Source organism: Oncorhynchus nerka, linkage group LG10 (genome assembly GCF_034236695.1).
Source record: "Oncorhynchus nerka isolate Pitt River linkage group LG10, Oner_Uvic_2.0, whole genome shotgun sequence".
Classification (NCBI taxonomy): Eukaryota; Metazoa; Chordata; class Actinopteri; order Salmoniformes; family Salmonidae; genus Oncorhynchus; species Oncorhynchus nerka.
Window position 1 is genome coordinate 50,199,771 of NC_088405.1, and position 16,524 is coordinate 50,216,294.

The following is a 16,524-nucleotide window of genomic DNA, read 5'->3' on the forward strand; positions in this document are numbered from 1 at the left end:
AGCCCTGGGGGACGCCAGTGGTGAGAGCGCGTGGTGAGGAGACAGATTCTCGCCACGCCACCTGGTAGGAGCGACCTGTCAGGTAGGACGCAATCCAAGCGTGGGCCGCGCCGGAGATGCCCAACTCGGAGAGGGTGGAGAGGAGGATCTGATGGTTCACAGTATCGAAGGCAGCCGATAGGTCTAGAAGGATGAGAGCAGAGGAGAGAGAGTTAGCTTTAGCAGTGCGGAGGGCCTCCGTGATACAGAGAAGAGCAGTCTCAGTTGAATGACTAGTCTTGAAACCTGACTGATTTGGATCAAGAAGGTCATTCTGAGAGAGATAGCGGGAGAGCTGGCCAAGGACGGCACGTTCAAGAGTTTTGGAGAGAAAAGAAAGAAGGGATACTGGTCTGTAGTTGTTGACATCGGAGGGATCGAGTGTAGGTTTTTTCAGAAGGGGTGCAACTCTCAAATTACGAGTAGAAATTGCCCGCTAATTGGTTGATGTCATTGGAAACACTTGTTTTCCTCTATATTGTTTTTTTTACTACAAAACATAGAAAAGCAATATTCACATATGTTGATGTTGGGGTGGTGCTGTTTGAAACATGGTGAAATTTCACCTTGAACAAACTAACATAGCCTCCCTGTGTATTTTGCCTAGTGGTGCGCGCTGTTGAGTTTTGGCCACATGAAAGAAAAAATGTAGTGGTGTTTTTTTATTACAGTAACGTTATATTCTGTCATTGTGTGATCTTGCAGACATTGATTCAGCTTTGATCGAACTTCATTATTTATTATTAATTGAGAACCATTCCCCAGAGTAGCCTGTTCTCCGAGTATTTTTTTTATTTAAATTTAAATTGAACCTTTATTTAACTACCCAAGAACAGATTCTTATTTACAGGGAACAGTGGGGTAACTGCCTTGTTCAGGGGCAAAACGACAGATTTTGTTAACCTTGTCAGCTCGGGGATTTGATCCAGCAACCTTTCGTTTACTGGCCCAGCGCTTTAACCACTAGGCTACCTGCCGCCCCAGTAGAGCAGAGGCGTGTGCGTAAAGTAGAGAATAAATAAACACATGCGCAGAACATGATCAGAAGCGTCGGGACCTTTAGTCTGGGGGGAAAAAAATGGCCAACACAAAAATAAACACTCCATTGTTATACCAAACACCTTTACCGACCTGAGCTGTATGCTTCATGAGATGGTATTAATTAATTACCTTTGTCAAGAAAGGGAAAACAGTTGGCATCTGTGCCTCAGAACATTACAGCCTATAGTCCAGCACAAATGAGAAGGATTGTTTTGGCAGCTTCTCAATGCACCACCGTCGAAACAAATACAAATGGCCTGGGCTGATTCATTAATCTTTGTAAGAAAAGCCAGAGTTGAATACTTTCTCTTTTTTTTTGTCCAAACAAATGCAAGCACAAAACAGAACCCAAAACATTGGCCAGATTGGTGCAATCTGTGAGTTAGCCAGTGCGAGCGAGGTGAGGCTAGGAGAGGCAGGATGAGGGGAGGCGAGCCTCTGAGCCCCCAGTCCTGGGCAGCAGCAGTGTGACCTTCCTGCGTTGCTCCTCTCCGACAGAGGGGGAACGGTGGGGAATCTGTCTGCTTGTTATGTCAAGAGTTATAAATGTGCTTTATAGGGCTCATTATCCAAACTAATGGGCTTGGGGTGACATCCTTGAAATGGACTTTCACAACACAATAAAGGAGAAGGCAAGCGGCACTCCAAAACGCTCGCTCCCACCCCCCTCCGAATAATCCTCACCTAGGAGAGATTGACTGCAGGATGGACTGTTTATGTAAATGAAGATTTATTTACTAGGAGGGGGCTTGGCAGTGGGAGCTGGCAGTTCAAATCAATCCTAAACCAATGGAGTGGGATATGGGATATAGGAGACGGGATACAGGCCACAACCTTCACATCCCTGAGAGAACACCCACGGTTTTTGAAGCAACAAAAAAAACGCATCCTGGAAAGTACCTTCACGAGTGCAATATATCTAAATAAACATAACTAATATTTTCGATCTTAAATAGGATGATCAAGTAAATGTGCTTCAACACTAAATGTATATCCCCTGTTATCCGCACACCTGGAGACATAACCTGAGCCGAGACATAAAAAAAAGGTCCAGCTTGGAACTAACATCTAATAGTATGATTACCGTCTCCCTACCCACAAGGCCACGGCAGGCTTTATTGATCAGAACTGTAGTTCATAAACAGTGTTCATAAAGCACGCAAGTCACACACATAGCAATCACGGTCACAGCCTTATACACAGCCATGAACAGTTACGACTTTGATAAACATCTCAACTGGAAGGAACTCTTTACTTCGGCCAAGTGAAACTACCCCCCCCACATGACTTACCGGACATGACTGTCACAGGCAAGTTCTCCTCTGTTGGAAGTGACTAGGATCAAAGCGCATTAAGACTAAGGGATGGATAGTGACAGGAGTGAAGCGGCTGGTCAGTGGAGTCAGGAGAGACAGGCAGAGAGAGAGACAGACAGACAGAGACGGTGCAGGTGTCTGCTGTAGTAGTGTGGAGGAGCAGGTCCAGGACAGGACAGACGAGTGGCAACTGGGATGTTAGGTCACATCATCCACTGCTGGTGCTGCATTATTAATCTCCCTCTACCCTTTTCAGCTTTATGTATGTAATAAGAGGAGACATAAGGAGGTAATTTATGACGCCGGGGAAATTAAAATCATTGTTCAGCCTGGCAGACACCTTGCCAGTTTTTTCCACCTTCGCAAAACTTTTTCCCCCACTGATGATGTATTAGGCTTGCCTTGGAACAAGGAGCAGTGGACACCTGTGCGGCGCACGTGGAGAACAGCGCGGGCCCTCTCGGCCACGCCTCACCGCTTGTTTATGGACTTCTCTCTAGCGCTGACTGACATGGCATTGGATCAGCTCCAACCTGAAACGCCGTTCACACAGAAAACTAGTAGAGACTGGGGCTGGTTCTGACTCGGGTCTGTGCCTTAGCGCTTGCCATTGACTTTGCACATATCAAATGTGTTAAAAATTGCGCTTTGACTAGAGGGGACCAGTCAGTGTGTGGCGTGCATTAGGCGTCGCAGAGCGCTGGGTAGTAAGTAGATAAAAACCATGAACACTCTAGGAAATCCCAACCGGCTGCACGTGGATACGTCAAATGAAAAAGAAAGCCGTAACCAAAGACTTGAGTACCATTAGCATTTTGCACAAAGAGGAACACATTATCAAAGGAACTGCACTTTCCAGTCTGAGGTCCCAGAAGGCAGTATTTCCCCAATGGCCAACATCAGAGACCGGCTGTAGAGACAGGGGCTGGGAGTTTCAGTCTTTGGGCCGAGTATTAGAGCGAGAGAGAGAGAGCACATACAGTATTACTCCTCACGACACTGCTCCACCACAAGATTCCTGGCCCCCAGGGTCACCCACCACCAAGATGAAAGAATCTCAATATCGAGCCTTCCAAAAAAAAAAACTAATCTAACCTAGTTTATGACAACAATCTACCTTTGAAACTCATTAAAAGGGCTTTCTAGTAGGGCCTGACGCACATTATCAGCGCAGATTAATCAAGGGAGACTGGAGATGAACTCTCATTTTTTAAGAGGCAGTAACAGAGGGCTTTTTTGTCTTCAGATGAAAATCAATTAGTGGAGGTAAGGCCACGAGGAAAAACCAGCATCACTCATCGCCAGCCCAAGTGGCAGGGCCTGTGATTTGTCTTCCGAGCTTGGCTGCTTCAGGTGGGGGGTGGGGGGGTTTGGTTCTCCCGTCTCCCAGAGAATTAATTTCGTATCTATATTCCGGACCCCGTCTTCTTTCCTTGTTTTGGAGGACCACATACACAAATTACTTCTAATCGAGGTTGCTCCCTGATTGGAGGGCTGGAACAAAGGGGCTTGACGAGAACAGGGCAGCTTTTTTGTTATCTCAGCCCTGAACACAAATCCATCTCTTTTACTGCTTTGTTCTCACTTTTTTTTTGTTCTCACACTTCTTTATTGTGGGGGGGGGGGGGAGAGAGGACTGGTGTGTGTGTTGTGGTGAATTGGCGATGGAATACTCACTTGCCGGACTCCTTGTCCAGAACCAGACACTGAACTGAGTGGCGAAGACAATAGATCCCTCCAAAGACAGCACACATCCTGAGAAGAATACACAAAAGAGACAAGTCCTTTAAGACAGTGGCCAGTCAGTGAATAAACATATAGGATATTCACTACAATGCATTATAAAATACTCCAAAATGTGTATTTGACAAATAAATGTAACTTTTTTCAAATCACCTCAAACAACTTAATGATGGTGACAATTACATATAAAAACGGTGGATGATCCTTGCTTTGGCAAAACTTTGCAAAAATCAAGTGTACTTGGGTTGAACTACTTTGAAGTAAAACAGTGGCGAACGCAGTGCAGACTGTGCGCTTTGGCCAGGTTAATGTGCGCTCCCACCCACAGAGACGCAGCTGCACACAGACAGCACAGGTCTATGAGCCTGGCACGGGCTCTTTCAACACAGTGGGAATAACGGAGAGAGATGGCTGGGGTTTAAGGGAGCTCTGCCAGCTGTGACGGACCGGGGAGAGCAGGTCGAGAGAAAACAGAGGGAGGAATGGAGAGGAGGGACCAAGACACGCCCACCTCACAGACAACCACCACCGTTGCTCCTAAAAAAGGTTTGTACCTGCCCCATAGATGAATTACCAGACATGGCATCTTAATAAAACATCAAGAGAATAAAACTCACAGGCAATCATCCAGGCCCATCGCATGGCCTCTACAGAACCCCATTCAGACGCCAGGGAACCCCTTTTGATGTCATTAACCCTAACTGACAGACGTTTAAGCTGATATTACTCTAATTAACTGGCCGCTGTCTGTCCCAATGATGCCATCCCCCGGCTGAAAAGGCGCCGTTGAAGTGCGGCCGGCCCTGACTCGCCCCCCCCCCCCCTTTGGCATCTGCGACATCACTCTGCATCGCTGCTAAATTAACAGTTGTGAAAATCTGGGACCCCTCTGAGCCCCCGGTCTTTATAGCCTCTAAATGGCATTTCAGTTCCTATCAAGGCGGGAATCAGGGGACGTGATTTTTTAATACGGTGGCAAAACAATAGGGGCCATTAATAGCCGAACTCCGTGACAGTGCGCTCGGCGATGATTTATGAGTTTGTGTATAATTTGATTACGCTATTAATTCCACTGATTACAGCTGTAGCTAGTGTGGAGAAGGTCACATCCAAAATAAATCTTCGACAACCCTCCTCTCCCCTCTCATACAAAACAACTGCCTCCAACTAGTTATTTCTGTAATTAAAAGGTAATGTAACAAGAGCAGAAATAAGCTCGAGGCTCTAGCGGCAGTATCTCAAGCAAGGCAGAAATAAATAGAACAGCCTTAGAAAAAGGCTGGCAGTTCTCATTTTCTTGACAACTCAATCCCATACCTTAGACGATGGCAGAGAACGCATTTACAAGTTTACACTGGACGTGTCCACCTCTAGGTCTTGAATCGCTGCAGTGTTCGCTAGACTTCTCATCTCATAGTCATGACATTGACGTCCGGGGGTGTTTCTCTCAACCTTTGACAAACTTGTAGGTCCAGCAAGTGCTGTGCATACCTCCTCCTCCGATGGAGAAATGCTTGAAAAAATGATACATTCGGGTTCCTTTACAGTTCAGAGATAAATCTGTAAAGTGTACGAGAGAGTGGGTGTATTGAGGAGCACTGCTTAGCAATACCGTGTGCTTCAAGCTCACTTTGGGTCTCCTGAAACTCACTATGGGTCTCCTGTAGATGTTCCAGTGCTGAACTAAGCCCGGACTCAACCCTTAGAAGACCCGGTGGAAGAGAGGGTTCTGTAGATGCATACATTCTTCCACCACGGCCAAGCAGGAGAAAAGGGTGGGAGGTTTTAAAAGGGTCCTGGGAGGATTTCAGATGCTTTTCAGAGGGTTTTACCGGCAGTCACGGACGTGGACAATAAATCCTCACCATGTCCAGGACACGCTAAACAAACAAAATTACAGTGCGTACACAGAGCACTTACCTGTCAAAATCATTGCTGGAAGATTCTGCTGTAATCTGGGGAGCTGGGAGGCAGAGTGGGGGGCTAATGGTTGGCCAATAATTAAAAGAAAACAAAGCACCATGCCGCCTGGCGAGGCCTTCTGCACAAAATTAAATCCTGTTGGATCCGAATAAATTAGATGTTTATTGCTCCATGAGTGGGGAAAAAAAAGATGAGGAAATATGATCTGTGACTGAATGCTCAACAGACAATCATCTGCACTAATTAATGCATTTCCCCATCCTCTCAATCTGTTTCATTCGGACTCTGCTGTCTGATTGGAGCGTGGCAACACGGCATGCAAATCAAAGAGTGTCACAGCCAAATTCTTTTTCAGGGTAAATGAATGGAGGTCTAACTCCCCCCACCCCCACGGTCACACGCCATAGAACGGTGCGAGAGACAGAGGCAGAAGACGGACTACTGCAGTCAAAGCGCCAAAGGTTATTTAGAAATTAAAAAGAGTCTTCCCTGTCAAAACTTGAGGAATAATCCAGGCAAGGACACAAAAGCATTTCATCACTTTATTAGCAGTGCTGCTCGCTGATCTGTGAATAACCTGAGAGAGTGAGCATTATTGAGTTTGCACGGCCATCTATCCATCCATCACCTGCAAGGCAGGTATCACATTGATGGATGATCCCGCCTCCCTTCCACCCCTCACTCACACCGCTCTCAAATACTTTTTCTACCTCGGACTCCCTACCCCGCTTCTTTTGTTCATCACTTTCAGACATTTTCTACTGCTTCTTCTTGTTCTCTCCATCCACCTCTTCACCGTTCTAACGTTCCAAAAACACAAACGTTGGAACCGTCGCTACCTACACTGTTTGGGAGGAGACACTGAGAACAAAAATGACCTCTACTACAGACCAACAGAGTCAGGGTTTGAGCTCAAGGTGAGGCGTTACGTTTTTATTCGAAAAATATTTTTCAAAACTAGTGAGGTTAAAGTAACAGCTCAATTCCAACTGTTACCACCTGTAGAACAAAAATAAAGACATGTCAATCCAGTATGCATGAACAACAGAGTCACTGCCACTAAGAGGGAGAGAGACAGAGAGGTGTGCGGCGACAGACAGGTGTGATCATGTGTCGGCTCTTTACCTTGCTTATCTGAACGTCGGAGGAGTAGATTAGGGGGAAGGAGTGGGAAAATCAAATATGCAAATGACTGAGCCTCGAGCAGAGGAACCTTTATTAAAATTCTAAAAGTCAGGTAGAAGATGAATCCAACCTCCATCTCTTACATGTTGGAGTTATGTCTCTACATGTACTCTGACAGGTAAAAGCAGACGAGCAAGACATGGCTCCATTCTGTTGCTCCAACTATGTATTCATAATTGTCTATGAATAACTAGAACAAAAAAAGTTTATTATAATAAAGCAACAATTCTGCAATAATTGCTTCAACCAAAACCAGTTTCTCAGGGAATAAATGCATTTCACAGCTCAAGCACATACTGCCCTCATTTCCAACATGATTCATTTAAGGTTCAAACCCGGTCTGTGTTATAACGCCTCTGTACCGCGAGGTGTGCAGCCAATCTCCATGGTGGATTTAGTCAGATGCAAATTGACTGCATCGCAGATGCATGGCACTGACTATGACAGCACTGCAGCTGCAAAAGAACATTACCTTCCATCTCCAGGGTCAAGGCTGCTCTGTCGTATGAGCAGCTCCTCTCGGGATGTTGGCACCCATGCATTCAGCTCAACACACCTCTGGTGTGGATATCACCCATTCAGAGGATGGAAATGCAGGCAGGCAGAGTCATATGCATAACCCCGAGACAAGTGTTCAAGGCTAGGCTATATCCAGCTGCATCCACGGCCTTTGGGGAGCTGTTCTCCCATTGCCTGGCTGTGAGCCGCCATGGCCCAGTATGAGCAGCAACCATGGGGGACACATCCTGAAGCTCACTCGGCTCTAAGTGCTACAGTTTCACAGGAGAGCTCCCTGAAGACCTGCAGTGCTAAAAGCTGCCATCCAGAGCCCAGCGGAGCAGAGAGCCTCGAAGTCAGAGCACAAACCCAGGTCTCATCGCCATCCCCCTAATCACAAAGATCACCTCCCATCTCTAGTACCCTGTCAAAATAGGTCTGGCCCCCAAGCCAAACACAGTTGGAATTCAGTGACTTTATAGTCGTGTGGACATTTTACTATCTACAGTAGGATAGACTCATCATCATGTACCAGTGGTGTGAGGTAAACCCAGACATGAGGAACCACTGACCTGCAGAAGCACTGAGGGATCTCCCCCAGGCCGTAGAGGGGGAACAGGAAAGGCGTGTTGCCGTAGCGCCCCAGACAACGCAGGAAGTGCTGCGTGGCTCTCAGGCCTTCCACCGTGCCCACCTCCGGGATCACCATGGCAATGGAGTGAAGGATGAAATGCTGCAGGTTCTCTGTCAGCTTCTTGGTCTGCAGGAAGTCCCAGAAGGAATGCTCCGAGAAGTCTGGAGAGGAGAGAAGGTAGGAGTGAGGGAGAGGCCTAAGATGGAGAGAGATCAATTCATCAAACCAAATGTTATTTGTCACATGCTTCATAAACGACAGGTTTAGAGTTACGTAAGTGAAATGCTTACTTACAGGCCCTTCTCAACATTGCAGAGAGAAAGAAAATAAAAAGTTTACACTGAACAAAATTATAAACGCAACATGTAACGTCTTAGTCCCATGTTTCATGAGCTGAAATAAAAGATCCCAGAGGTTGTCCATACACAAAAAAAGCTTATTTCTCTCATATGTTGGGCAAAAATGTGATTACGTCGCTGTTCGTGAGCACTTCTCCTTCGCCAAGATAATATATGCACCTGAAGTGTGGCATATCAAGAAGCTGATTAAACGGCATGATCATCACATTGTGCTGCGGACAATAAAAAGGCTATTCTAAAATGTGCAGTTTTGTTACACAACACAATGCCACAGATGTCTCAAGTTGAGGGAGCGTGCAATTGGCATACTGACTGCAGAAATGTCCACCAGAGCTGTTGCCAGATAATTGAATGTTCATTTCTCTAGCACAAGCCACCTCCAATGTCATTTTAAAGAATTTGGCAGTACGTCCAACCGACCATAGACCACGTGTAATCGCGGCAGCCCAGGACCTCCACATCCGGCTTTTTCACCTGCGGGATCGTCTGAGACCAGCCACCCAGACAGCTGATGGGTTTGCACAACCAAATAATTTCTGTTCCAGGGAAGCTCATCTGCATGCTCATTGTCCTCACCAGGGTCTTGACCTGACTGCAGTTCGGTGACGTAACCGACTTCAGCGGGAAAATGTTCACTTCCGATGGCCACTGGCACCATGGAGAAGTGTGCTCTTCACAGATTCATCCCGGTTTCGACTGTACCGGGCAGATGGCAGACAGCATGCATGGCGTTGTGTGGGCGAGCGGTTTGCTGATGTCAACGTTTTGAACAGAGTGCCCCATGGTGGTGGTGGGGTTATGGTATGGGCAGGCATACGCTACGGACAACGAACACAATTGCATTGTATTGATGGCAATTTGAATGCACAGAGATACCCTGACAAGATCCTGAGGCCCATTGTTGTGCCATTCATCCGCCGCCATCACCTCATGTTTCAGCATAATAATGCACAGCCCCACGTCGCAAGGATACCTACATAATTCTTGGAATCACCAGACATGTCACTCATTGAGCATGTTTGGGATTCTCTGGATTGGATCGACATGTACGACAGCGTGTTCCAGTTCCCACCAATATCCTGCAACTTCGCACTGCTATTGAAGACGAGTGGGACAGCATTCCACAATCAACAGCCTGATCAACTATGAGAAGATGTGTTGCGCTGCATGAGGCAAATGGTGGTCACACCTGACACTGACTGGTTTTCTGAATAATGCCCCCTACCTATTATTATTTTTAAGATATATGTGAGCAACATCTTCATATTTCTGTTCGCAGTCATGTCGAATCCATAGATTAGGGCCTAATGAATATATTTCATTTGACTGATTTCCTCATATGAACTGTAACTCTGTAAAATTGTTGAAATTGTTGCGTTGATATTTTTGTTCAGTGTAGAAAACACGTAATAATAAAAGTAACAAACACACAATGAGTAATGATAACTTGACTATACACACGGGGTACCAGTACAGAGTTGATTTGCAGGGGATACGAGGTAACTGAGGTAGATACAGTATGTACACATAACTAGGAATAAGGTGGCAGATAAACAGTAGCAGCAGTGTATGTGATGGGTAAAAGATGTTTGTGCAAAAAGGGTGAATGCAGATAATTAGCCAAATAGCTACCCGGACTAACTATTTAGCAGTCTTATGGCTTGGGGGTAGAAGCTGATCAGAGTCCTGTTGGTTCCAGACTTGGTGCATCGGCACAGCTTGCTGTACGGTTGCAGAGAAAACAGTCTATGAATTGAGTGGCTGGAGTCTGACAATTTCTAAGGCCTTCATCTGACACCGCCTGGTATAGAGGTCCTGAATTGCAGGGAGCTTGGCCTCGGATATGTACTGGGCCATACGCACTACCCTCTGTAGTTTTTGCACTCGGATGACAAGCAGTTGCCATATACCAAGCAGTGATGCAAGCCTGTCAAGATGCTCTCAATGGTGCAGCTGTAGAACATTGAGGATCTGAAGACCCATGCCAAATCTTTTCAGCCTCCTGGAGAAGAGGCGTTGTTGTGCCCTCTTAACGACTTCGTTGGTGTGTGGACCATGATAGATCCTTACATTTAATCCTTAGTGATGTGGACACCGAGGAACTTGAAGCTCTCGACCCGCTCCACCACAGCCCCGAGGTGAATGTGGGCGTGCTCGCCCTCCGTTTCCTGTAGTCCACGATCAACTCCTTTGTCTTGTTGAGGGAGAGGTTGTTGTCCTGGCATCACACTGCCAGGTCTATTCATCACCAGTGGTCAGGCCTACCACCATTGTGTCGTCGGTAAACTTAATGATGTTGTTGGAGTCGTGTGCAGCCTCTCAGTCATGGGTAAACAGGGATTACAGGAGGTGACTAAGCACGCACCCCTGAGGGGCCCCCGTGTTGCGGGTCAGCGTGGCGGATGCGTTTGTCTACCCTCACGATCTGGGGGAGGCCATCAGAAAGTCCAGGATCCAGTTGCAGAGGGAGGTGTTCAGTCCCAGGGAACTTACCTTAGCTTTAGTCAATGAACAGCATTCTCACATAGGTGTTTCTCTTGTCCAGGTGGGAAAGGGCAGTTTGGAGTGAAATAGAGATTGCGTCATCTGTTGGGGTAGTATGAAAATTGGAGTGGGTCCTTGGTGTCTGGGATGATGGTGTTGAGACCAGCCTTTCAAAGCATTTCATGGCTACAGATGTGAGTGCCAAGGTGGCGATAGTCATTTAGACAGGTTACCATGGCGTTCTTGGACACAGGGACTATGGTAGTCTGCTTGAAACATGTTGGTATTACTGACTGGGTCAGGGAGAGGTTGAAAATGTCAGTGAAGACACTTGCCAGCTGGTCAGCTCATGCTCAGAGTACGCATCCTGGTAATCCATCTGGCCCTGTGTGAATGTTAATGTGTTTAAAGATCTTACTCACGTCGGCTACGGAGAGCGTGATCACACAGTTGTCCGGAACAGCTGGTACTCTCATGCATGGTTCATTGTTTCTTGCCTAGAAGGGAGCATAGAAGGCATTTAGCTCCTCTGGTAGACTTGCGTCTCTGGGAAGCTTGCGGCTGGACTTCCCTTTATAATCCGTGATAGTTTGCAAGCCCTGCCGCATCCAACGAGCATCAGAGCCGGTGTAGTATGATTCGATCCTAGTTCTGTATTGATGCTTTGCCTGTTTGATGGTTCGTTGGGAGGACATAACAGGATCTCTTATAAGTGTCCAGATTAGTGTCCCGCTCCTTGAAAGCGGCAGCTCTCCCCTTTAGCGCAGTTCGGATGTTGCCTGTAGTCCATGGCTTCTGGTTGGGATATGTACATACGGTCACCGTGGGGATGACATCGTCGATGCACTTATTAATGAAGTCGATGACTGATGTGGTAAACTACTCAATGTTATCGGATTAATCCCAGAACATATTCCAGTCTGCGCTAGCGAAACAGTCCTGTAGCTGAGCATCAGATTCATCGGACCACTTCTGTATCGAGCGCGTCACTGGTACTTCCTGTTTGAGTTTTTGCTTGTAAGCAGGAATGAGGAGGATAGCATTATGGTCAGATTTGTCAAATGGAGGGCGAGAGAGAGCTTTATATGCGTTTCTATCCGTGGAGTAAAGGCAATCTAGAGGTTTTTTTCGCATCAGCTGACATGCTGGTAGAAATTAGGTATGATGGATTGAAAACTTTTTTGGTAAATAATATCGTCTACAGCTTATCATGAGACTCAGAACCTTAAAACGTCCTCCAAAGAGAGACACACCTCTCCCCTTGAGTTTACCCGATGATGCCATTCTGTCCTCCAGACAAAAATAAAAATCTGCTAGATGCATATTATTCATGTCCTTGTTCAGTCACCACTCCGAGAAACATAGGATATTAAGGTTCTTCAGATCACGTTGATATGATAATCTCGAACGGCGCATATCCAGTTTATTCTCCAGTGATTGTACATTCACCAATAGAACGGAGGGTGGAGGCGGTTTATGTACTCGCCGACTTAGTTTCGTCAGGGTGCCCGCACGTCAGCCTCTCTTACGCCACCTTTTTAGAGTCTCGATGACTGTGGCCTGGTCCGGGGTGAGCAGTAAGTCCTGCGCCTCCAACTCTTCGAAGTAGTAATCTTCATCCAAATCGTGGTTAGTGACTGATGTTCTGATGTCCAGAAGCAATTTCCGGTCATAGGAAACAATGGCGGAATAATTATGTACAAAAAAACAGTTCAGATCAACGTAAAAGTAGATTTGGACCGGAGCCTGTAAAACGGCTGCTATCCATTGTAGCGCCATTCTGAGAAAGTAGAGGAGTGAGGGATAGAGGACTGAGATAGGGAGAGAGAGCACTGAAAAGAGAGGACCAGGGGTAAAGGACTGGGATAGGGAGAGAACATTGGGGGTAGAGGACTGGAGAAAAATCCCCAGGGGTAGGGGAGAGGGGGGAGTTCCTACCCTGGTACTCCTCTGGGTGCTGCTCAAAGTCCAGGCAAAAGGTGAGGAACTTCATCAGCATCCTTTTCTCCACCACTGTCAGCTGCTTGCTGCCAAAAACATCAGCCCTGGAGCAGGGCACCTGCAGACAGCCAGGGAGGGAGGGGGAGAGAAAGAGAGGGAGAGAGAAAGTAATTGTGAGGTTGTGTGAGGGAGGCGTAAAAAAAAAAAAAGGGGGGGGTGAGTGTGTGTGGGGTCAAACATGGGACAGCTATCTTGAGCAGAGTGATTGAAGTACTCAAATTAAAAACCGATGGTCATAACCACCACTCAGTAAATCAAACGTAAATCACAGTAAATCACATTGAAGATAATGTAAAAATGTTGTTCAGCAGAGATTAAAAAGCTGTTTGTGCCACAGCATTAATCTGACATTAATCGGAAAGTCACTTAAATCTGACAGATCTTACATCACAGTTCTGCATGTGTGTGTGTGTGTTCTCTACCTGTTCCACCTTCCCGTTACGGTAGGTAAGGATGCGGGTGACGTTTTTAAACTCTGCGTATCGGCTGACGTTGGACTTGATGAGGAGGTCCACCAGTGAGCCACGAGAGAACATAAGCTGGGGACGGTCACAATTGAACAAATAAGCAACAGAATGCATTTAGCTGCATCATTTAAAATGGTCTAGCCTTAAAGTCAATTAAACATTAGGTTACAGGGACAAATACACATACACAGAACAATGTGTTCATTTGGAACATTGCCCCTCAAATGTTTTAACACCTCAATATACTGTACCAACCTTAGACACAAGGTCAATGTTGAACCTCCGTCCCTCCTTAACAATCTTGGTATAGGTGATCTTTTTCTTGGGCTCTGGTTGCCTCTCAGCTGGAGAGGGGCTGGCCTGCCAAGCCTCCCCCTGAGTCTCCTCTATCTGGCTGGGCACCTCTCTCTCCTGCCCCTCCGGTTGGGTCTGCTCTGCCCCAGCATCAGGTCCAGAGGCTGGAGACGCCTCATCACTGGCCACCACTGGCTCTTCCTCCTCCACAGAACTGCTCTCGAGCAGACACCTCTCTACCTCCCCCTCTGAGTCTGGTGTTTGAGGGACGGACCAGGCTGCAGCCGCAGCCACCTCCTCCTCCTCAGGTTCCTCACTGCTAATAACACAAAGCAGGTTAGGAGGACATTAAAACAGGTGTGTAGGTGTCGAAACAAAACTATAAATGGCCATTGGCAGTGCCGTGTAAGCTAATTCCTGTAGAGTTTTCTGTAGTGCTTTATTCTAAATGAAGCCCTCATCAAGGAGACTGTTTGAAAATTAGAAGAATGGAGAGGTGGGGCAGAGGTTTGTCCCCTGTGTGTGTGTGTGTGTGTGTGTGTGTGTGGGGACCGGTTGTCTTCAGTGGTACCTGGCGTAGCAGAACACTTCCAGGTTGGAGATGGACGTGTCCATCGAGCTGAGCGCCAGGGCCTCCTCTCCCTCCTCCAGCTTCTCCTTCCAGTCCTCCCGTACAGCCTCCTCACTCTGGCCAGCCTGCTGACACAGGAGACAGGCCACAGCTACAGAAAATGTGTGACATCCAAATGGGCACACAATATATTGCACGCGCCCACGGCCTGTAGGCCAACGTGAAGCCATTACCCAGGCCTCTCACAAGAACCCTCAGGACAATCACAGTTAACACATTATCTTCTTTAAAAAAAGGTCAGAGCAGGCGGACCATTTTATATTCACACCTCCAGTTAGTCACATTGGTTGAATCAGTTAATGTGATGCTTTGTGATGATGTGCTACATTTCAAAAGACAATAGCAAACACAGCTAAACTCACTTTGTACTCCTCGATCCAGGACAGCAGTCCATTGAATGTGAAACTGGCCCAGTTTCCAGCATAGTAGTTTCTCCTGTAGGATGGAGCATACATTGCAAGTAAGAATTGAAGTCATGTCTTGGTTCATGCCTTATACACAATCATGCACCAGTAACTTTAAAATGAACCAATTTGACAAAATATTCACCCCAGAATGTACTTTTAAAAAAATAGGCTATTTTGGAATTTGTATCTAAAATAATCACACAGAATGAACGCCTAACCAGAGCACCATCTCACCCCAGTGCAATCCAACATACCATTACCCACCCACCTCACCCCCCTCAGACTCACCTGTCAACATGCAAGACCCTCTGTCCAACACGGGAGCATGCGGCTGCAATAACAGACTCAGACAGGCCTGAAAAGGAACAGAGAAAGGAGACACATTGTCAAGCCCAAGACGAAGCCATTCAACCCATTATTTCCACGTGGCTTTTGTCTGAATGGAATAGTTTAAATTTAATTTAAGATATATATTTTTTTCAACCTGAACCTATTTGCAAGCAATTCACTGCATTGGCGGTGCCTGCTGAATCGGGAAGTGATGAGTATTTATTTTAGTGTATTGCTTATTCTATTGTCAAATGGGAAAGAAATGTCTAGAATGAGACTCTTAGGGCATTTGGAGTGCTAGTGGTGTTGGCAGTTGAACAAGGTTCATGAACAATAGGCATCAAATAAAATGAAGAGTTCCATTTGAATAGCACTACATTTTCCACGGCACAAATGGCTCCTGCCCCGAGGGGAAAGAAAGCGCTATCCTCTGTCGTGAAGAGCACATCAAGAAAAGAAAAAAAATCCACCTGGTATTCATTTAGCCGAGAGAAAGATCCTAATTCATTCCGGAGGTTTCCGTTTCCTGGAGAAGACAAAAAGGTAAAAAAGGGCCAGGGCAGAGGAGTCACACCACAGTGATAGGGGTTAGGGTAAGCGAGATTGAGAGGCAGTGCCACAGATAGAGCCCAGAAAACAACTCCATTAAGCCACCAAGGCATCCTGGTCTCTCCATCGCTCTTCTTTCTCATCTGGCCTTGCACTGTCCCATCTCGCACACACAATGGGAAAGTGATTTATTCTCATGTACATGCCACCACTTCCAAACCTCTCCCTGTGTCATTTAACAGAGAGCATCTCTCAGTCACAACGGAAAGCCAGAGGCTTATGCCGTTTCACCTTGGCACTGTACGCTCTCATTCCACATATGCTACTCTGTCCATTTGTGTCCTCACCATTTCGACATTAGGCATATAGGCTGCCAAATATGTACACAGCTGCAAGCCTCACCAAGGATTATGCAAGAACATGAAGTATAGGTAGCCAGTGTCCAATCGTATCAATGGTGGGACAGCACAAAGAAAGATTTACGTGGACACTTAAGTATAAAATACTCTCTCTCAATGAACTACATCGCGTAAAAAAAAAAAAAACGACAGTTGTATCTCTAACCACCAGGCCATTCTTGAGATGTTTTTAAAAACTGTAAATAACCTCCGATGCCATCTTTT

General features: G+C 46.4%; 1 protein-coding gene across 3 annotated transcripts in view; it reads right to left on the bottom strand.

The window, feature by feature from the left end:
• Positions 1–16,524, bottom strand: part of chm (CHM Rab escort protein) — a 36,379-nt gene that overhangs the window by 13,634 nt on the left and 6,221 nt on the right. For 2 of the 3 annotated variants that reach the window (XM_029670177.2, XM_029670175.2), the window contains 8 exons: positions 15,311–15,377; positions 14,978–15,050; positions 14,556–14,683; positions 13,946–14,300; positions 13,646–13,762; positions 13,161–13,281; positions 8,318–8,540; positions 4,074–4,151 (listed from right to left, as the gene is read on the bottom strand). In XM_029670177.2, coding sequence (XP_029526037.1) covers positions 4,074–4,151; positions 8,318–8,540; positions 13,161–13,281; positions 13,646–13,762; positions 13,946–14,300; positions 14,556–14,683; positions 14,978–15,050; positions 15,311–15,377 — 1,162 coding nt within the window. The remainder of the gene's footprint in view (positions 1–4,073; positions 4,152–8,317; positions 8,541–13,160; positions 13,282–13,645; positions 13,763–13,945; positions 14,301–14,555; positions 14,684–14,977; positions 15,051–15,310; positions 15,378–16,524) is intronic. The other variant, XM_029670176.2, reaches the window with a different exon arrangement.